The sequence below is a fragment of the Parus major genome, chromosome 4A (genome assembly GCF_001522545.3).
Source record: "Parus major isolate Abel chromosome 4A, Parus_major1.1, whole genome shotgun sequence".
Classification (NCBI taxonomy): Eukaryota; Metazoa; Chordata; class Aves; order Passeriformes; family Paridae; genus Parus; species Parus major.
This window is the reverse complement of record NC_031772.1, coordinates 5435594-5451481: the sequence shown is the minus strand read 5'-3', so window position 1 is coordinate 5451481 and position 15888 is coordinate 5435594. Positions and strand designations below refer to the sequence as shown.

At 63.0% G+C, this 15888-nt stretch overlaps 3 protein-coding genes across 3 annotated transcripts in view; 1 reads left to right on the top strand and 2 right to left on the bottom strand.

Annotated features, from left to right (window-relative positions):
- LOC107204039 (diacylglycerol O-acyltransferase 2-like) overlaps positions 1–1628 on the top strand; it is a 4458-nt gene extending 2830 nt beyond the window's left edge. Inside the window, exons 6-8 of the mRNA XM_015626813.2 lie at positions 391–565; positions 657–859; positions 969–1628. Of these exons, the coding sequence (XP_015482299.1) occupies positions 391–565; positions 657–859; positions 969–1123 (533 nt within the window). The 3' untranslated portion in view covers positions 1124–1628. The remainder of the gene's footprint in view (positions 1–390; positions 566–656; positions 860–968) is intronic.
- Positions 1629–2404: 776 nt separating this feature from the next.
- Positions 2405–7740, bottom strand: P2RY4 (pyrimidinergic receptor P2Y4). Its single transcript, XM_015626811.2, has 2 exons — positions 7591–7740; positions 2405–4044 (listed from the first exon to the last, which is right to left on the bottom strand). Exon 2 carries the CDS (start codon positions 4026–4028, stop codon positions 2904–2906), a length of 1125 nt encoding a protein of 374 aa, XP_015482297.1. The 5' UTR covers positions 4029–4044; positions 7591–7740; the 3' UTR covers positions 2405–2903.
- Positions 7741–8560: 820 nt separating this feature from the next.
- Positions 8561–15888, bottom strand: part of LOC107203647 (phosphatidylinositol 3,4,5-trisphosphate 5-phosphatase 2-like) — a 9187-nt gene continuing 1859 nt past the window's right edge. The window contains exons 3-26 of the mRNA XM_015625939.2: positions 15334–15397; positions 14651–14783; positions 14455–14572; positions 14241–14378; positions 14021–14108; positions 13812–13898; positions 13576–13683; positions 13373–13487; positions 13093–13199; positions 12796–12898; positions 12201–12397; positions 11824–11941; positions 11619–11715; positions 11324–11462; positions 11146–11245; positions 10777–10865; positions 10613–10694; positions 10434–10523; positions 10235–10351; positions 10072–10160; positions 9866–9953; positions 9513–9668; positions 9324–9405; positions 8561–9245 (exon numbers count right to left, since the gene is read on the bottom strand). Of these exons, the coding sequence (XP_015481425.1) occupies positions 8714–9245; positions 9324–9405; positions 9513–9668; positions 9866–9953; positions 10072–10160; positions 10235–10351; positions 10434–10523; positions 10613–10694; positions 10777–10865; positions 11146–11245; positions 11324–11462; positions 11619–11715; positions 11824–11941; positions 12201–12397; positions 12796–12898; positions 13093–13199; positions 13373–13487; positions 13576–13683; positions 13812–13898; positions 14021–14108; positions 14241–14378; positions 14455–14572; positions 14651–14783; positions 15334–15397 (3037 nt within the window). The 3' untranslated portion in view covers positions 8561–8713. The remainder of the gene's footprint in view (positions 9246–9323; positions 9406–9512; positions 9669–9865; positions 9954–10071; positions 10161–10234; positions 10352–10433; positions 10524–10612; positions 10695–10776; positions 10866–11145; positions 11246–11323; positions 11463–11618; positions 11716–11823; positions 11942–12200; positions 12398–12795; positions 12899–13092; positions 13200–13372; positions 13488–13575; positions 13684–13811; positions 13899–14020; positions 14109–14240; positions 14379–14454; positions 14573–14650; positions 14784–15333; positions 15398–15888) is intronic.

Here is a 15888-nt window from a genome sequence, read left to right as displayed (position 1 = left end):
GTCTGTACCGCTCCTACACCCCGTCTGTACCGCTCCTACACCCTGGACCGCTCCTGCACCCTGTACAGCTCCTACACCCTGTCTTGTACCGCTCCTACACCCTGTCTGTACAGCTCCCACCCCCTGTTCCCGCTCCTTGCCTGCCCCCTGCCTGTACCCTCTGCCCTCACTGCCCCCAGCCCGCCCTCCTCGCTACCTCCCGGCTCCTCTCCCACCTCCTCCCCGCTCCTCTCCCACCTCCTGCCCGCTCCCCTCCCGCAGCAGAGGGAGCCCTTGCACTGTCCCTGCCCTGGTCCCACCAGGTGCCATCGCTCGGGGGGACCCTCTGCGGTCCCTGTCGGGTGCCCGGGCACTGCAGCGCCACATCCCCGGTGCTCCGTCCCGCCGCAGGGCTGTTCCCGGTGACCCGCCGAGCCATCGGGTACCTGCTGTCCCAGAAGGGCACCGGCAACGCGGTGGCGATCGTCATCGGCGGCGCGGCCGAGTCGCTGTCCTGCCGGCCCGGTGTCACCACGCTCATCCTCAAGAACCGCAAGGGCTTCGTCCGCATGGCCCTGCGGCACGGGTGGGTCACGGCTGGGTCGGCAGCACTGCCACCCCCGCGGGTCCCGGCGGTCCCCAGCGCCCCGTCACCACCCACCGTGTCCCCTCCTCAGGGCCTTCCTCGTCCCCTCCTTCTCCTTTGGGGAGAACGACCTCTTCCGCCAGGTGGTCTTTGAGGAGGGCAGCTGGATGAGGAGCATCCAGCGGCGCTTCCAGAAGATGATGGGCTTCGCTCCCTGCCTCTTCTACGGCCGCGGCCTCACCTCCTGCCGCTCCCGCGGCTTCCTGCCCTACGCCAGACCCATCACCACCGTGGGTGAGCAGAGGGGCTGGGGGTCCCCAGGGGGGTAAGAGGACACTCCTGGGCTGTGTCCCCAGCGAGCCCAGCGCGTTACCAGCACCCTGACCCCGTCCCCTGCCCGCAGTGGGGGAGCCGGTGGCCGTGCCCAAGGTGGAGAACCCGAGCCGGGAGCTGGTGGACCGGTACCACGAGCTCTACATCCATGCCCTGCTCAAGCTCTTCAATGAGAACAAGACCAAGTATGGGATGTCTGAGTCAGACGAGCTGCACATCCTCTGAGTGCCACCGGCACCGGCCCCGTCCTGGCTCATGAGGGCTCTTGCAGGGGGAATTCCAGCCAGCCTGGCATGGGGGACATGCGGGGGACAGTCCCCACTCTGGCCTTCTGTTCCTCCGACCTGAGGGGGAGGAGAAGGGGAAGCGAGGGGAAGATTGGGAAAGGCTCCCCCTTGCGAGGGCTCTGGAGGGGCTGTGGGTGACACAGCTGTCCCCTGCAAGGGGCTGGTGTGGGGCTGGGGCCACCCACGGGCACGGTCCCCCTGGGATAACCAGGTCACCACAAGCTGAGGGAGGGATGTCATGGGAACCAGGGATTGACATGGGGTTTTTGGGGTGGCATCCTGATGACAAGTGGGACCAGCCTGGGGGGACAGCCCACCCTGGGGTGGAAGGGGGATACTCCTGGACTTGGCCACCTGTGGATGTGGCCTGAGCCAGGACCATGTGGCCCCAGATGAGCCTTTCCTGCCATCTCCACACCCAATACAGATTTCCAACCTCCCAACGCTTGTCTGTGTGTGTTCCAGAGGTTGGGATTGGCAGCACTGTGGTGGTACCCCTGCCCTGCCCATGTGAGTACCCTTGTCACCCAGTGTCACCACCCCCCCAGGCAGTCCCATCTCCAGCTGGGGCAGTGTGTGGCAGGGCCCTTGCACCACTCAGGTGCAGCCAAGCAGCTCCCAGGTGCACCTGGGCCACGTTGGATAAGATGGGAGGTGAGGGGCAGCTCTTACTGGTTTAACTGGGCTCAGGAGGGAGGGCTCCTGCTCTCGGCTCAGTGGTGAGTGAGGGTTTGTCTGGGTAGGACAGGGATATGGGGCTGGGATGAGCCAGCCCTGGGGCCCTCTCCTTCCCCCTGGACAGCTCCTGTGGGACTTGGCTGTGTGTGACTGGTGCAGTGGCTGGCGTGTGACGCCCCAGTGATGCTCTGGGTGCCCCTTTCTTAGGCAGGACTTGCAAGAAGTGATGGGGACAACCCCTCCCAGGGCTCTTGGAGTGGGGACAGCCCTGTCCCTGTCCCATCCCTGCCAGGCTGGTGTGGGAGAGTCAACAGCACTGATAGCAATCTCAGAGCACTGCTCTGCGCAGGCACTTGGTCAAACAAAAGGGCTGGGTAAACATTTGAGGAGCAAACACCCACAAAGGGAAATTCCCAAGAACCTTCCTGTCACCACTGGAGCTCTGGCTCTTCCCTCCAGGCCTGCCCCAGTGGATTTTCTCTGGGGTGAGAGTGATTGTCTTGTCCTTCTTCCTTATACTGCAGGGAGAAACAGCCCTGTGTGTAGAGAGGAGGGGGGGCTTTATTGGGGGTCGTGGGCAGCAAGTGCCCCAGGCCATGTCACTCCCCCTCTGCCAAGGCCAGCAGTGTGACAGGGACATCTCTGAGAACCCACCCAGCGTGGGCTCTGTCCCCAGGTTCAGTCTGGTCCCCACGTGTCACCACTGAGCCATCTGGAAGAGCTGTGCCCAGGGAGGCACCAGTGTCCCTTCTTTTTAGTGACTTGTCAGCCCCATGTGTCCGCAGGAGTGCCAGGGATGGAGCACCAGCCTGCTGCCCCAAAAGAGCCTCCTCAGTGTCCTTCCCATTCCCATGAGTGCCCCGTGGCTCTCCTGCCCTGACCAGCACCAGACCCTCCTCCCATGGCTGGGACCAATCTGTGGCCTCCAGCCTTCAGCCCTGAAGGGCTGGGCAGGGACAGCTCAGCTCTGGGGACTTGGGAGCACCCACAGGGAGCCCTGAGGGGCTGCAGCTCCTGGAGCCCTGGGCTGAGGAACGCCCTCAGCACCCGCCTCCGCTGCGCGCGGTCCCGGTGCCTCGGGTGGCGCTGGCCGTGTGGCTGCCATCCGTGCCATTGTCTGTGAAGGGTGACACCAGGGCCAGGTCCAGCGTGGGCATGGGCCGGAGGCGCTGGGCGGCCCCGCGGCGCAGCCAGCCCCGGTACTTGTCCCCAGCCATGAAGTACAGGATGGGATCGAGGCAGCTGTTGATGCTGGCCAGGGGCCGTGTGATCTTGTAGGTGAAGTTGATGATGTTGAGGGTCCGGCAGTCGGCCTGGAAGTAGCGGGAGGTGTAGTAGAGGGTGCGGGTGATGTGGAAGGGCACGAAGCAGATGGCAAAGACCGCTAGCACCACGATGATCATCTTGATGGAGCGCCTCTTGTAGGAGGGCATCCGGAGGCCGGGGCTGGAGAAGCTGGACTTGCAGAGCCGCTTGGCCATCAGGCAGTAGCACACGACGATCACCAGGAAGGGCACCCCGAAGAGCAGAGCCATGATGGAGGAGCTGTAGTGCACGTAGTGGTCGAAATCCTCAGGCTTGGTGGTGTCGTGGCACAGGGTGATGTTGCCCTTGGAGCTGGTGGTGACGAAGATGAGGTTGGGGATGAGGCAGATGGTGACCACGAGCCAGGCGGCCACGCAGATGATGCGGGCGTGCTTGGTCTTGACCCACTTGAGGGAGCGGATGGGGTGGCAGATGCCCATGTAGCGGTGCACGCTGATGCACGTGAGGAAGAGGATGCTGCTGTAGAGGTTGGCGTAGAAGAGGAAGCGCACGAACTTGCAGAGCCCCGTCCCAAAGGGCCAATTGTTGCGGTCAGCGTAGTAATAGACCAGGGTGGGCAGAGACAGGACGTAGAGCGTGTCCGAGAGGGCCAGGTTGACCATGTAGGTGGTGGTGGCATTCCAGGGCCTCATCCTGGAGATGAACATCCACAGGGCCCAGGAGTTGAGGGGCAGCCCCACCACAAAGACGATGCCGTAGGAGACGGGCAGCAGGATGAACTTGAACTCTTCATCGAAGACACACTTTGCCTCGGGTGCTTCTGTGGTGTTCCCTCCTGGCCAGGGAGCGGGCGTCAGTGTCCACAGGGAAACTGGGAACATCCTCACCGGAGTGGCCATGGTGTGCCAGCCAGACCTAGGGAGCAGTTCATAAAAGCACACTAGTCACTGATCCCGACCATTGTCAGGCACAAAGCGTGGACGGGAGCCAAAGCTGCCAGATTTTCTCCCCCTCCAGAAGCTCCGGCCACTTTGATGGTTCTCTGGTTTTTCTCAGCTCGCGAGTTCGGGCCTGTGGGGAGCCGGGGGTAGCCTCCCTTCCACAGCCCCTGCATTGACACCCGTTAATCACCCATTAATTACCCATTAATCACCCCTTTGAGCCGGCACAGCGATGGCAGGGGACAGAGCCCCACATCGGGGACAGAGCCCCACGGCCTCCAAACAACGAGACCTTGATGAGAGCCAGCAGTCCCCGGCCGGGGCCGGAGCAGCCTCTTGGAAGCTGCCTCAGCCTAATTGGCACCATCCTGACAATTCTGCTGCTCCCAGAGGGCTCCTTGGGAGAAGAAAGTTGGGAGGAGAAGAAAGGCTCGTCTAGGGGAGTGGTGTGGCCCAGAGAAATCCTGAGGGGGCTGTTACAGCAGCCTTTGGGAGAGAGTGTCCCCGGACAGCGAGGAGCCGCTGGCTGCCGGGTGCTGTCCGTAGGGAAGGGATGAGCTAAGCCCTGCGGAGAGGAACTGCCAGAGCCAAGTCCCAGCTCAAGTTCACCAGGCAGGCAGGACGTTCCCTCCTGTGCTGTGCTAGGATCAAAGGCTGGGATCTGTGGGAAGTTGGCATGAGGACAGACTGTCAAAGTTCAGAACTCTTGTCTCGAGGGAAAAAGAAGGGTCTGCCACCACCGTGGTGTCCAGCAAGGGACCAGTGACCACTGTCCACCACCTCTGGTGAAATGATTCCTCCAATGGAGGATGGATGACTGGATAAGTAACCTGGGAGCAGGAGCTGCTGTGCTGCTGGTGGAGATAAGGGTGTAGCCAAAGCCATGTTTGATGAAGGGAATGCAGGAACATCTCCAATTCCTTTTGTCCAGAGCTCACCCAGGAGTTGATGGGCACCAGGACAGGGGAGGACTTGGGGTTCAGGGAGGAACATTAGCTGGAGCTGGTGCTGCAAGGTGGAAGGACACATCCTCTTGGCCTTCCTCATCCCTTGGCTCCCTCATCATCCCCGTCCTGTTTCCCTTTGCCCTGAGGATGTGCAGGCTTCTCCCAGCAGGAATATCTCATAGGGTGTATCTGTGGGATCATCCCTGCCACGCCCTGCCTGGAGAGACACCTGAGGTTGACAGAGATGCCCATAAATGACTCACAGGCAGATGGGACAGCGGGGGCCCCTCCAGCCGTGCTCCCAGGGCTCTGTTTGAGTTACGGGCTGAGCTCCGGGCCCACATCCAACACCCTGCGGCTCCTGGCCCGCCACAGCTCCCGCCTTTATTGCAGGGATGAGTTCAGAGAGCAACAGGCAGGTCCTGATCAAACATTAACAGTGGGGAGAACTTGGATTGTTTTCCCAGAACCAGGAGGGAAATCAGGCGATAGGAAAGCCTGAGCTTGCGAGCGAGGTGCCAGTGGTGGCCAGTGGTGGTCCTGTGTCATGTGTCCCCAAGCTGCTGAGGACATGAGGGACCAGGAGATTCAGTTTCCTCTTCCAAACTCCGAGTGTGAAGGAGCACAAAGCCCAGAGCAGAGCTGCCGCAGGTTCACTGTCCAAAATCAGTGCGCATGACACAGGTCACCAACCAATTAAGATATGGGGAAGACAGTAAATAAAAGTTAATTATCAAGTGTGAAACATGAATAAGGAAAAGTCCTGAGCAGCTGTGGAGTGCTCAGAGGAGAGCACAGGCACCTGGCTTCTGGCAGCTGATACAGCCTGAGCACAGTCAGCAGTGGGATTTAACCATTCCCAAGCACATTCCTTTGAGGATAACCACCGAAATATAGAAATGCAGAAGATGACATTTGGCAAGTTATATTTTAACAGGATTCTTGTTTCCTCAGTGTCGTCACGACCAAAATCAGAGATTGAAATTACTGAATCACATTGGTCTAGCCTGAGGGCACATCACCACCAGCCCCACTCCTATTCCTTGCTGACATTTCTAGCAAAACTATCCTTGGCCATGGGCTTTTGAGGAGAGATTGAGGTGTGAGCCAGGAGTTGGCACTGATTGTTGGAGCAGAGAGATGGAAGGGGCTGCAGGGAAAGGATGTGGAGCAGGAAGATGGAAGGGGCTGCAGGGAAAGGATGTGGAGCAGGAAGATGGAAGGGGCTGCAGGGAAAGGATGTGGAGCAGGAAGATGGAAGGGGCTGCAGGGAAAGGATGTGGAGCAGGGAGATGGAAGGGGCTGCAGGAAGAGGTGATGCTCTTGTTCTGCCCATTTTGAGGATGTACAAGGAATGCTGCAGAATCCCTTGCCCATGGCAGGCACATCCCCCAGGGATGGTGTCTTTGGAATGGCCTCTGGTTTTCTCTGTGAAGCAACAAGGGGCCCTGAAAAATGCAGCAATAGCCATGGGCCAGTGGCAAGGGGCAGGGGACACATGTTGAAGGCACGTGATGTTCTTGGCCACCAGATTGGCAGCTTTTCCCTGGCTCCTGGTCCTGCAGACATGCCTAAGCCAGAACTGTCCTTCGGCCCTGCTGACAGCACCAGTCCAGGTGGGATCTGAGGGTTCCCCCAGCCCTGGGGATTCATGGAGGTGTTGGAAAGGCTCCAGTAAAATGAAGGAGTGGGACAACACCAGAGCAGATTCTGCTCTGGAGCCAAAGGCCTGCTGGTGGGACAGGATGGGAATCGTGGTGTTGGGATCATGGAGCAGCAGGCAGGAGCGTGGAGAGGGGAGGTGAGAGCAGATTTTGGAGCAGCTCCCAAGGGATGGGTGAGCCTGGGGCTGGCTGCTGCTGGAACGTGGGAAAAACAGGGCTTTTCTCCTTGCCTAAGCCCTTGGAAATTGCAAAACAAGGAGAATTATGCAAAACATCCTGCAGAAGGACCCTTGTCCCTAATCCCCACGTGGCTGGTGCAGCCAAAGCCCCAGCACAAGGGGATGTGACCTAATTCCAATCCTTCCCTTCGCCTGGAAGAGCAGCCAAGGCATGCTCTGCTGGGACACCTCCCCAGGGACACAAGTGGGGCTGTGTGTTTCCCTTGCTGTCCACCCCATCCCCTGCCCCGAGGTGACCCTGGGCAGGGTGGGGTGAGGGTTCCCTTCCACCCTTGCTGGGCTGTCCCTGTCCCTCACCACGTTGGGAACAGGCAGGAGCCCACAGTGTCAGGCTGAGCCACGGCAGCAGCAGAGCAGCTTCAATCCACGAGGAGCTGGAGATTTGGGGGATGGAGAGCAGGATGAAGGAGAGGAGGATGAAGGAGAGGAGGGGGCCACACTGGGAAGCATGAAGGCCTCAGTGACAGAGGAGGAGGTGGCATGTCAGAGAGGAGGATGTCCAGAGGGAATTGGGGTGAAGGAGGGACAGTGAGAAGTGGCTGGACCCCACCCTGCACCCATCCAGCCCTGCGGATCCCACCTCTGCCCCTCACCCCGCAGCCCAGCTGGGACTGCGTGACCATGGCAGGGCTGTCCCAGCTGTCACCAAACAGGGGCTGCCCCAGCTCACCTGCACACCTGGGAGCTCTCAGGAGTGGGGCCCCCACGGGGAGAGCCTGTTCCCCTCGCGGGACGGGGCCATGCCGGGGGGCTGCGGGCGGCCCTGGCCGTGCCCTGCCGTGCTCAGTGTGCCCGCTCCCGCTTCCCGGGACCGGGAACAAAGTGCCCAGGAAAGGCAGGGCTGGAGGCGGGCGGAGGCGGAGGCAGGAGCTGCCGCAGGGCTCAGCCCCACTGAGCTCCCATCCCTCTGTTGCCCTCGCAGCCTTTGGGCCACCTGCAGCCCCCGGACATGGGGCACAGCGGCCTCTCCCATGGGGTCCCAGCCCTTTCCCCAGGGGCACCATGGCCCCTCAACCACCAGGGCATAGGCCCTCACCCATGGGCACCGTGTCCCCCCGCCCATGGCCACCACATGTCTCCACCCATGGGGACCATGGTCACTCAACCACCAGGTCCATAGTCCCTCACCTCTGGCTTGTGTCCCCTTGCCCATGGGGACCGCGGCCCCTCACTCAGGGGATCACAGTCCCTCCGCCACGAGGGTCACAGCCGCCACCCCTGGGGCCCGTGTCCCCCCTCCCGCTCCCGGGCAGCCCCCCCTGCCCGGTGGGAGCCGGGGTCCCGCAGTGCCCCCAGCCCTGCGGGGCAATCCTGAGGACAAAGGTGGCCACTGCCACCTTGAGGCCAGCCCGGGCATCGTGTTCCCAAAACCGGGGCCGCCTCGCGTGTCGCGCAGCCGGGACACTGCGGGATCGGGGTTTTTTGGGGAGCCCGCTCCCTGTGCTAGGCAGGGGGTCAAGGGCTGAGACGCCCGCCAGCTGCAAGGGCAGCCTCGAGGGCTGGGGTGCGCAGGGTTCCCATGGAACGGGGAGAGGTGGGGGACAACACTTTGGAACATCCAGGACACCGGGAGCCGGTGTTTTCCCCACCTGGCTCTTTTCCTCCTTGCCCTTTCGCAGAGCCAGGTGCGGAAAGACGCACACGGGGCTGACACTTTATTCTGGACAGTGACAGCAAAGGGAACCAGCGCAGCGGCCTCTGGAGCTGGGCTGAAGGGAAATGCCTCCGGGAACAGCGGCTGAGCAGGAGGGAGCAGCTGCCGAGGGCACGAGGGTGCACAGGGCTGGCTGCCGCTACATCCTGGCAGGCTGCGGCTCGGCGGGCGGAGGAGGCTGAGCCTCCAGGGCCGAAGCATCGAGCGCTCCCCGCTTCCCGAGTGGCCTCGGCGCTTCCCGGCAGGGCCGCGGTGGCGGCTCCAGGACGCGGTGGCTCTGGCGCAGTCTGTCCCCCCTACACTGCGGTGACACCTGCTCCAGTTGAGTGGCCCCGTACAGCGAGCAGTCGCCCAGCCCCACCGTGTCCCTCGTCAGGACGGCTGACTTGGGTCTCTTGTGGTGGCCGGCTCTGGAGGGGCTGAGTGGGTGCCCACGGGAAGGGCTCGGTGGCCCACAGCGGGGCCGGCCACACCACGGCTCCTCCTCTGAGGGCAGCGGGACCCGCGCTCCAGTGGGGCTCCGGCACGGCTGGGCCCCGGCCGGGCGCTCTGCCTGCTTCTTGGGGGCTCCTCCGGGGGCCGGGGGACACGCGTTGGGCACTCCCTCGAAGATGAAGTAAGCGGGGTTGGTGTAGCCGGTGGCCGGCTCCGGGAGGCTGCGAGGGCGGCTCCTGCCAAGCACAGAGAGGGAAAGGGCTCAGCATCCCCCCGCTCTGGGGCTCCGGCACGGCTCGGCCCACCGGGGCTACCTGAGGCGCTGCGGAGGTAGCTTGGGGCACATCGCGGGCTCTGCCGCTTGCTCAGCATCCTCCTCCTCAAAGCTGATCCACTCTGCGAAGGCAGCGAGTCTGGCCTCACCCCACGGCCGGGGACCAGAGGGCAACGTGGCCCAGGATGTCCCCGAGGGCACCGGGAGGGGCTGCGTGCGCTGCCGTTACCGTAGAGCCTCTCGCGGGTGCCGCACCGGCCCCGGGGCACCCGCACCCGCATCCGGCCGCGCACGGAGCCCGTCTCCTCGCCACGGTGAAACAGGAATGTCTCGAACTGCTGCGCCGTGGTGCCGATCGCTGACCTCAGGGCGAGGCAGCACTCGCCTGCGGGCACAACGTCAGCAGCCCCCGGGGCTCGGGGGACACGGGAGCCCCCCGTGAGCAGCAGCACCCGGAGCATGGTGGGTGCCAGGATTCCTCCTGCCAAGCTCCAGCTACCAACCTCACAGCCAGCAGGCTGTAACCTGGGGGGCTGTGCCTGGCACCCCCATGCTGGCCCCAATGTCACCAACCCCACGTACCGTAGGACTCACAGCTCTCCACGCCCTTGATGCTGAGGAGCAGGTGCTGGTCCCCCAGGTACTCCAGGTCGGGCAGGATGGGGTTCAGCTGTGCACAGAGAGGGGGGCTCTGTTCTGGGGGGTGGTGACAGCTCCAGCTCCCCTTGGGGCTCAGGGTACCGAGCCAGGGGCAGGGATGGGGATGAGGATGCTCCAGGGCTGCGCACCACAGGCAGATGTTTGGAGGACCAGAGCAGCTTGAGAAACCCAGGGATGTCACAGTTCTGGGAGGTGTTCTCCTCGCTCCGCTGCATCTCTGGGGGGAACAGAGGAGCACACAGCTCCAGCCACGTTAGGTCACCCCCAGAGCCCCCCTCCAGCACCCCTCACCCTCCAGGCAGTAGGAGTGGAACTCGAGGTAGCACTTGCTGCGGCTGGTGGTTTTCAGGATCACCTCAATGCTCTCCCACTCGATGCAGGCCAGAGCCTCGGGGCTGGAGCCGGGAGCTGTAGGAAGGTCCTGGAAGGTCAGGGTGTGCCAGGGCTCACCCCAAACCTGACCCTAGAGGTGACAGACCTCAACCCTTACCCTCCTTGGGCACAAACTGCGATGTCACTCCCACCTCAAAGGTGGCAAAGACAGGCGAGTGGTCACTGGTCAAGATGTCATCAGTGCAGCCTGGGTGGCAGGAGAGGCAGCTGTGGATGGTCCCCAAGCTCCGGGGTCCTGGCCACCCCTGGCTGCTCTGTCCCCGGGGTCTCACTCACCGTAGGAGTTACAGATCACATGGGTCTCTGGGTGTGACTTCCACAGGATGCGGTCACACCACGAGGGGACATTGATCCGCATCTAGAAATACGGAAAGCAGCTGGTTCAGTGGCTGTCCCTGTCCCCAGAGTGTCCTGCTTGGAGGGAAACCTCTGGAACTCACCCCCGTGGGCTTGGACTTCTGCCACACGTAGGTGTCCCGGGTGCCCCGCTCGTAGCGGTACGTGGGAGGGAAGGAGATGTCACCCTCACCTGGAATCAGGACATGCCAGTGGCATGTGGGACACGGTTCCTGCCTGTCCCCATGGGGTATCATGGTCCCCACGGGAGGCTCACAGTGATGGCTGGCACAGCCATGGCTGGCCACAGCTGGCCCTGAGCATGCCAAGGCACCCCAGGCTCTGGGCACTTTGTGCAGGGCTGTGCCAGGAGAGGGGACCCCCAAGAGCTGGGGGTGACACAGGAGAGGGCCATGGGGACAAGGGCACCGCTGTGTCAACGAGAGGAGCAGTGCCCTTTTCCCCACACTCACTGAACTGCAGGAACACCTTGTTCTTCTCCCGCTCCAGGTTGAGCTGGTCAACAGCCAGGAGGGCTTGAAATTCCTTCTTGACTATGTGGGTGAGAATGTCCTGTACCAGGGAAGGGACAATGACCCCTGGGGCTCCTCTCCCCCTGCTGTCCCCAGCCTGGCTCCTGCAGGCTCCCACCTGCACATCCATGTCCAGGCGGTAGTTGAGGTCCCCGAGCCAGAAGAGGTGGGTGAAGCGCAGGGTGAGGTCGAAGCCCCCCAGCCGTTTGTCCCCCAGGGCCAGGGAGTGCAGGATGTCGCTGTAGTTCTGGTTTCGCCTGCAGGGGGGACAGCAGCACCATATGAGGGGGACACCTCACTCTTATTCTGTTCCTGACAGCTGGGGACAAGGGTAGCCCCACAGCTCCTCAGGGCTCCTCCTGCCCCCTGAGACACCCACCATGGCAGCCCCATCCTCCCCATCCCTGCATCACCTGTGGGTCTTCTCGCTGCCAGAGGCCAGGTGACAATTGACGAAGCCGAAGGAGGTCCCGTTGAAAAGGAAGGAGACGCCTACAGCTCCCTTGTTCCCTGCAGGGATGTGCCACCACTGAGCTTTGGGGGAGCACAGAGGTCCTGTCCTGGTCCTCAGGCTGTCCCCTCCCTCGGGGTCATCTCCCTGCCCCATCCCCTCCCTACCCAGCGTGTTGGCGATCCCGGTTTTCACGCTGGAGGTGTGGACGTGGCTGATGCGCCGCTGGTGCTCCGGCTTCACCAGCACCACGATCTTGATGCTCCACAGGCACTGCAGGGCCACCTGTGGTGGGGCAGGGGGTGAGCCTGGGCCCCCATCCTTCCCCACGGCCACGGAGGAGGGGGCTGGACATGCAGGTAGGTCAGCAACCCATCCCTGACTCCTGGGGTCAGCACTCATGGAGTCTGTGGGGCACAGGGTGTTCCCTGGGCTGATTTGGGGTGTGGGAAGGACCTGGGGGTTGGGGTAGGAGCCGTGGGGTGATGGCTGCTGGTACCCAGCCCCCCAGGCCTGTCGAGGGCCTGGCTGTGCCCCCCGTTACCACTCTGTAGTCGATGGCCATGAGGCTCTTGAGGGAGGCGCAGAGGAACTCGACCCACTCGCGGTCGCCCAGGGAGTTCTCCTGGGTGCCGATGACGTAGATGTCGTGGGGGATGCAGGCCGTGGTCTCATCCTGTGTGCGCCCCAAGCCCCTCGAGGTCAGCCAGGAGGCCAGGGAGCGGGGTGGAGGTGTGCTGCCTGCGGGCAGGGACACGGGTCACACGGAGGGGACGTGCCAGGCTCCCCAGCTCCCCTCCAGCACAGGCTCTGCTGTCTCCAGGAGCTGCTGGGGGTGGGAAGCGGTGTGCCAGCCCCATGGATCAGCTGTGTGCATCCCAGACTGCTGCTGGGATTTACAGCCCAGAACTCTTGTGATATCCCTGTTCCTCTGTCTCCCCAACACCCTCCAAGGGAGTAGATCATGACGAGATGGATACAGCCCATGGCAGCCAGACTGAGGTCTTCTCCAGCCTCTTCCTCAAACTGACAGCCAGCTCAGAGCTGAGGTTTCCTGAGACACCTCCCAAAACCCAGCCAGGCTCACAAAGAGCCACAACAACCTCCCAGGACAAGGCCACCTTCTCCTGGCCCCTTACCCATGTTCCACGTCCCAACATACACCGAGATGATCTCAGGCTCATCCAGGTTGGAATGCTGGATCTTCATCAGCTGCAGCAGCTGGCAAAAAGCCTCTCGCTTCTGCAGGATGGTGAGGGTGTCTTAGAGAGATGTGAGGCACAGCACCCCAGGATCGGGTGGACATCACCCCCAGGTGTAGGAGCCAGCTTTCAGGGGTGGTCTCAGTCCTGAGACCACAGATTTGCTGCTTCCCATATTCCCAAGGGCCCCGTATTCCCCCTGGAAACACTGTGGGCACGGCCGGTGCCGCTCACCCGCGCGCTGGGGAAGATGAAATCTCTGCTCAGACTCTTCTGGTTCTCACGGGCACACACCAGCCTCACCTTGCTCTGCACGCTCTGGTACTTGATCAGCTGCAGGACTGAATGATGGGGGTCAACGGTGGCCCCCCACCTCCCGCCACAGGGCAGTGTGGGAGAGGGGCTGGGGTGTGACAGGGCATGTGGGCCATGCCCGTGGCATCAGTCCGATTGCAGGGAACCCTCCAGCCCCAAAGAATCCCACAGGCAGCCAGCAGGAGCAGCAGCCCCTTACTTTTATCCTGCGGGATCACATCCTCCGGGGAGCCGCTGCCCCGCTTGGTGATGGTCACTGTCCCCGACTCCACATCCACCGTCAGGCCCGCACGCTGGGACTTCCCCACCTTCACCTGCACGCAGGGACGTGGCTCTGCAGTTGTCCCCACACCTGCCCTGCCCAGCAGTGACACCGGGGTCCCTCCGTGTCCCCAGCCTCACCTCGAAGTTCTGCACGGCCAAGGGCCTGGAAGCTGGCAGGGGGGCCACAGCCACGCTGGGCAGTGCCAGGTTGTGCCTTGTCACCGTCTCCTGCAGCGACTTCAGCACCTGCCAGAGAGACAGGCAGTGTGCTGGGAGCCCTGGCTGTGCTGCCAGCGGAGCTTGGTTTGACAGAGGGGTTAATTTTGGGGAGGGGGAGCTGTGCCTCCCCCTGCACCATGACTGGGGTCAGGCACCTTCTTCTCCAGCGAAGAGAGGAGGTGGTTGACAGTGGAGATCTTGTTGAGGAGCAGCTCCAGGTCTGAATCGCTGCTCAGGAAACCCTGAAGGGGAGGATGGATGATTTTTGGAGCAGCACGGTGGCACGGGGCTGGCGGATTGCTCGCTGTGGGTCTGGGCTGCACCAAAAGATGTGGAGGTCCCTGGGGGCTGTGGGGGCACTCACCTGCTCCCTGGCCGGGCTGCGAGGGGATGCAGGGGGGTCGAACACCCTGGCCAGGGTCTCCAGACCCGCCAGCGTGAAGTCGATCTCACTGCAGGGGAAGAGGAAGCGGGCGAGGGGCGGTGTGAGCGTTTCCCGTGCCTTGACGCGACACTCAGCCTCCGAAAGGGGGACGGGGACAAGGTGGGTGGCCGCGGGCGGTGGCCCCGCTCCAGCCACTGACCTGTGCAGTGCCCGGCAGGCAGTGGCGAGCGCGGTGCTGAGGTGCCGCAGCTGCGGGTGCCCGTGGCACAGAGCCTCCAGGTCCTGCACGTGCTGGGTCAGGTACTCGGCCATGAAGCCCATGAAGTCACTGGCCGGGCTGGAAGAGGGGTGGACATAAAGATCCCCCCCGGGTGTGGCCATCCCATCTCCCGGGGCGGGCAGGGGTGCGTTACCTGCTGCGGACCTGCTCCTGCAGCCTCTGGTGCAGCTGCTGCGGGATGTGGGTCCGGCTGGAGGGAGGAGCGCCGGGACACGGCACCGTGTGCCCCCAGCCTCGGGCATCCTCCCCGTCTGCGGGGAGAGTCAGCAGCTCAGCGGGACCCTCCCCGCTCCCAGCCCGGCACAGCCCCCGGCCCTTCCCCGGCTCACCCGAGTCCTCGGCCGGCCTCGGCCGGTGCACGGGGTGCAGCAGCGGGGTCACCAGCCCGTTGTTGGGGTGCTGGTAGGCACAGATCAGCTCGGGGAGGGTGAGGAAACACTTGGCTTGGATGCCCTGGATGGTCTGGGGAGGCAGAGCAGCGGAAGCACCGTCACATCCCCTCCTCTGCCAGGGCAGCCCCAGCCTGCTGTGTCCAATGAGTCTGCCCCATTGGGGCCAGCTGGACACCGGACCCATGGGGTGAGGAGCGTGGAGAGACATCAGCCTCCTTCAGCAGACAGGGATTCTCCCTGTGGACACCCAGGATGATCTTTTTGGGGGGCAGAAAGGGCAGCTGCAGAGAGCTGGGTACCAGGAGAAACCCTGAGGGGACATGGAGGCGAGGGCAGGACAGACCTCGTGGGGACCATGGGCTGGCTCTGTGTGGCCAGGCTGTGACAGGGTGTGTGGCAGGAGGGGACAGTGTCAGGATGCAGTTGTGCTGAGGGGGGGGCCCGAGCTGGAGGGGCTGCAGGGCGCCTACATCCTGCAGCTCATGCAGAAAACAAACCGCAGGCTGATGCCTCCTCACCGGGGAGGGAGATGAGCACCCCGAGCCCTGCACAGCTGCATCCTGCCCACGCCCAGCCCGGAGGCACCGCCCAGGGCAGGGGGTGCGACCCCCTGCACCCACCTGCACGGAGAGCAGCCCCTCATCATCGGGGAGGATGCGGTAGGTGTAGACGTGTCTCTGGAACCTGGAGAGAGCAGGTGAGGGGCCCCGTTCCGCTGCCCAGGACACCGTGGCAGCGCTGGGGGCCCAGCCCTGAGACAAACACCCCACGTCCTCTGCAGAGAGAGGAACTGAGCGAACATTTCTAGAAATAAATCATCACCCTCAGCTCGGGGTCTGTGGGAGGATGTGCAGTGTGCCCCTGCTTTCAAACAGCACGGGGCAGCCATGACTCCACCAGCTCTCACTGGGGTACCCACAGCGCTGTGGATTTTGGCCAGACAGAGCCTTTGCCATGCTGCCTGTGGGGCCACTGCACATCCCTGCCCATGCCACCATCCTGTGCCTGGATTCTGGCTCGTGCCCCACACCCCCAGTGCCCAAATTTGTGATTTGTCCCACACAAAGGGCCAGGCCAGTGAAGGAAAGGGGGTGCATCCTGCCAAACCTGCCCACACAGATGTGTGACAAGCAGGCAGGAAAGGTGTAGAGCAGGAAGGGTGCAGGCAGCAGGAA

What these genes read in the sequence shown, in the direction of transcription:
- P2RY4 (XM_015626811.2), bottom strand. Translation starts at nt 4,028, where the DNA reads ATGGCCACTCCGGTGAGGATGTTCCCAGTTTCCCTGTGGACACTGACG.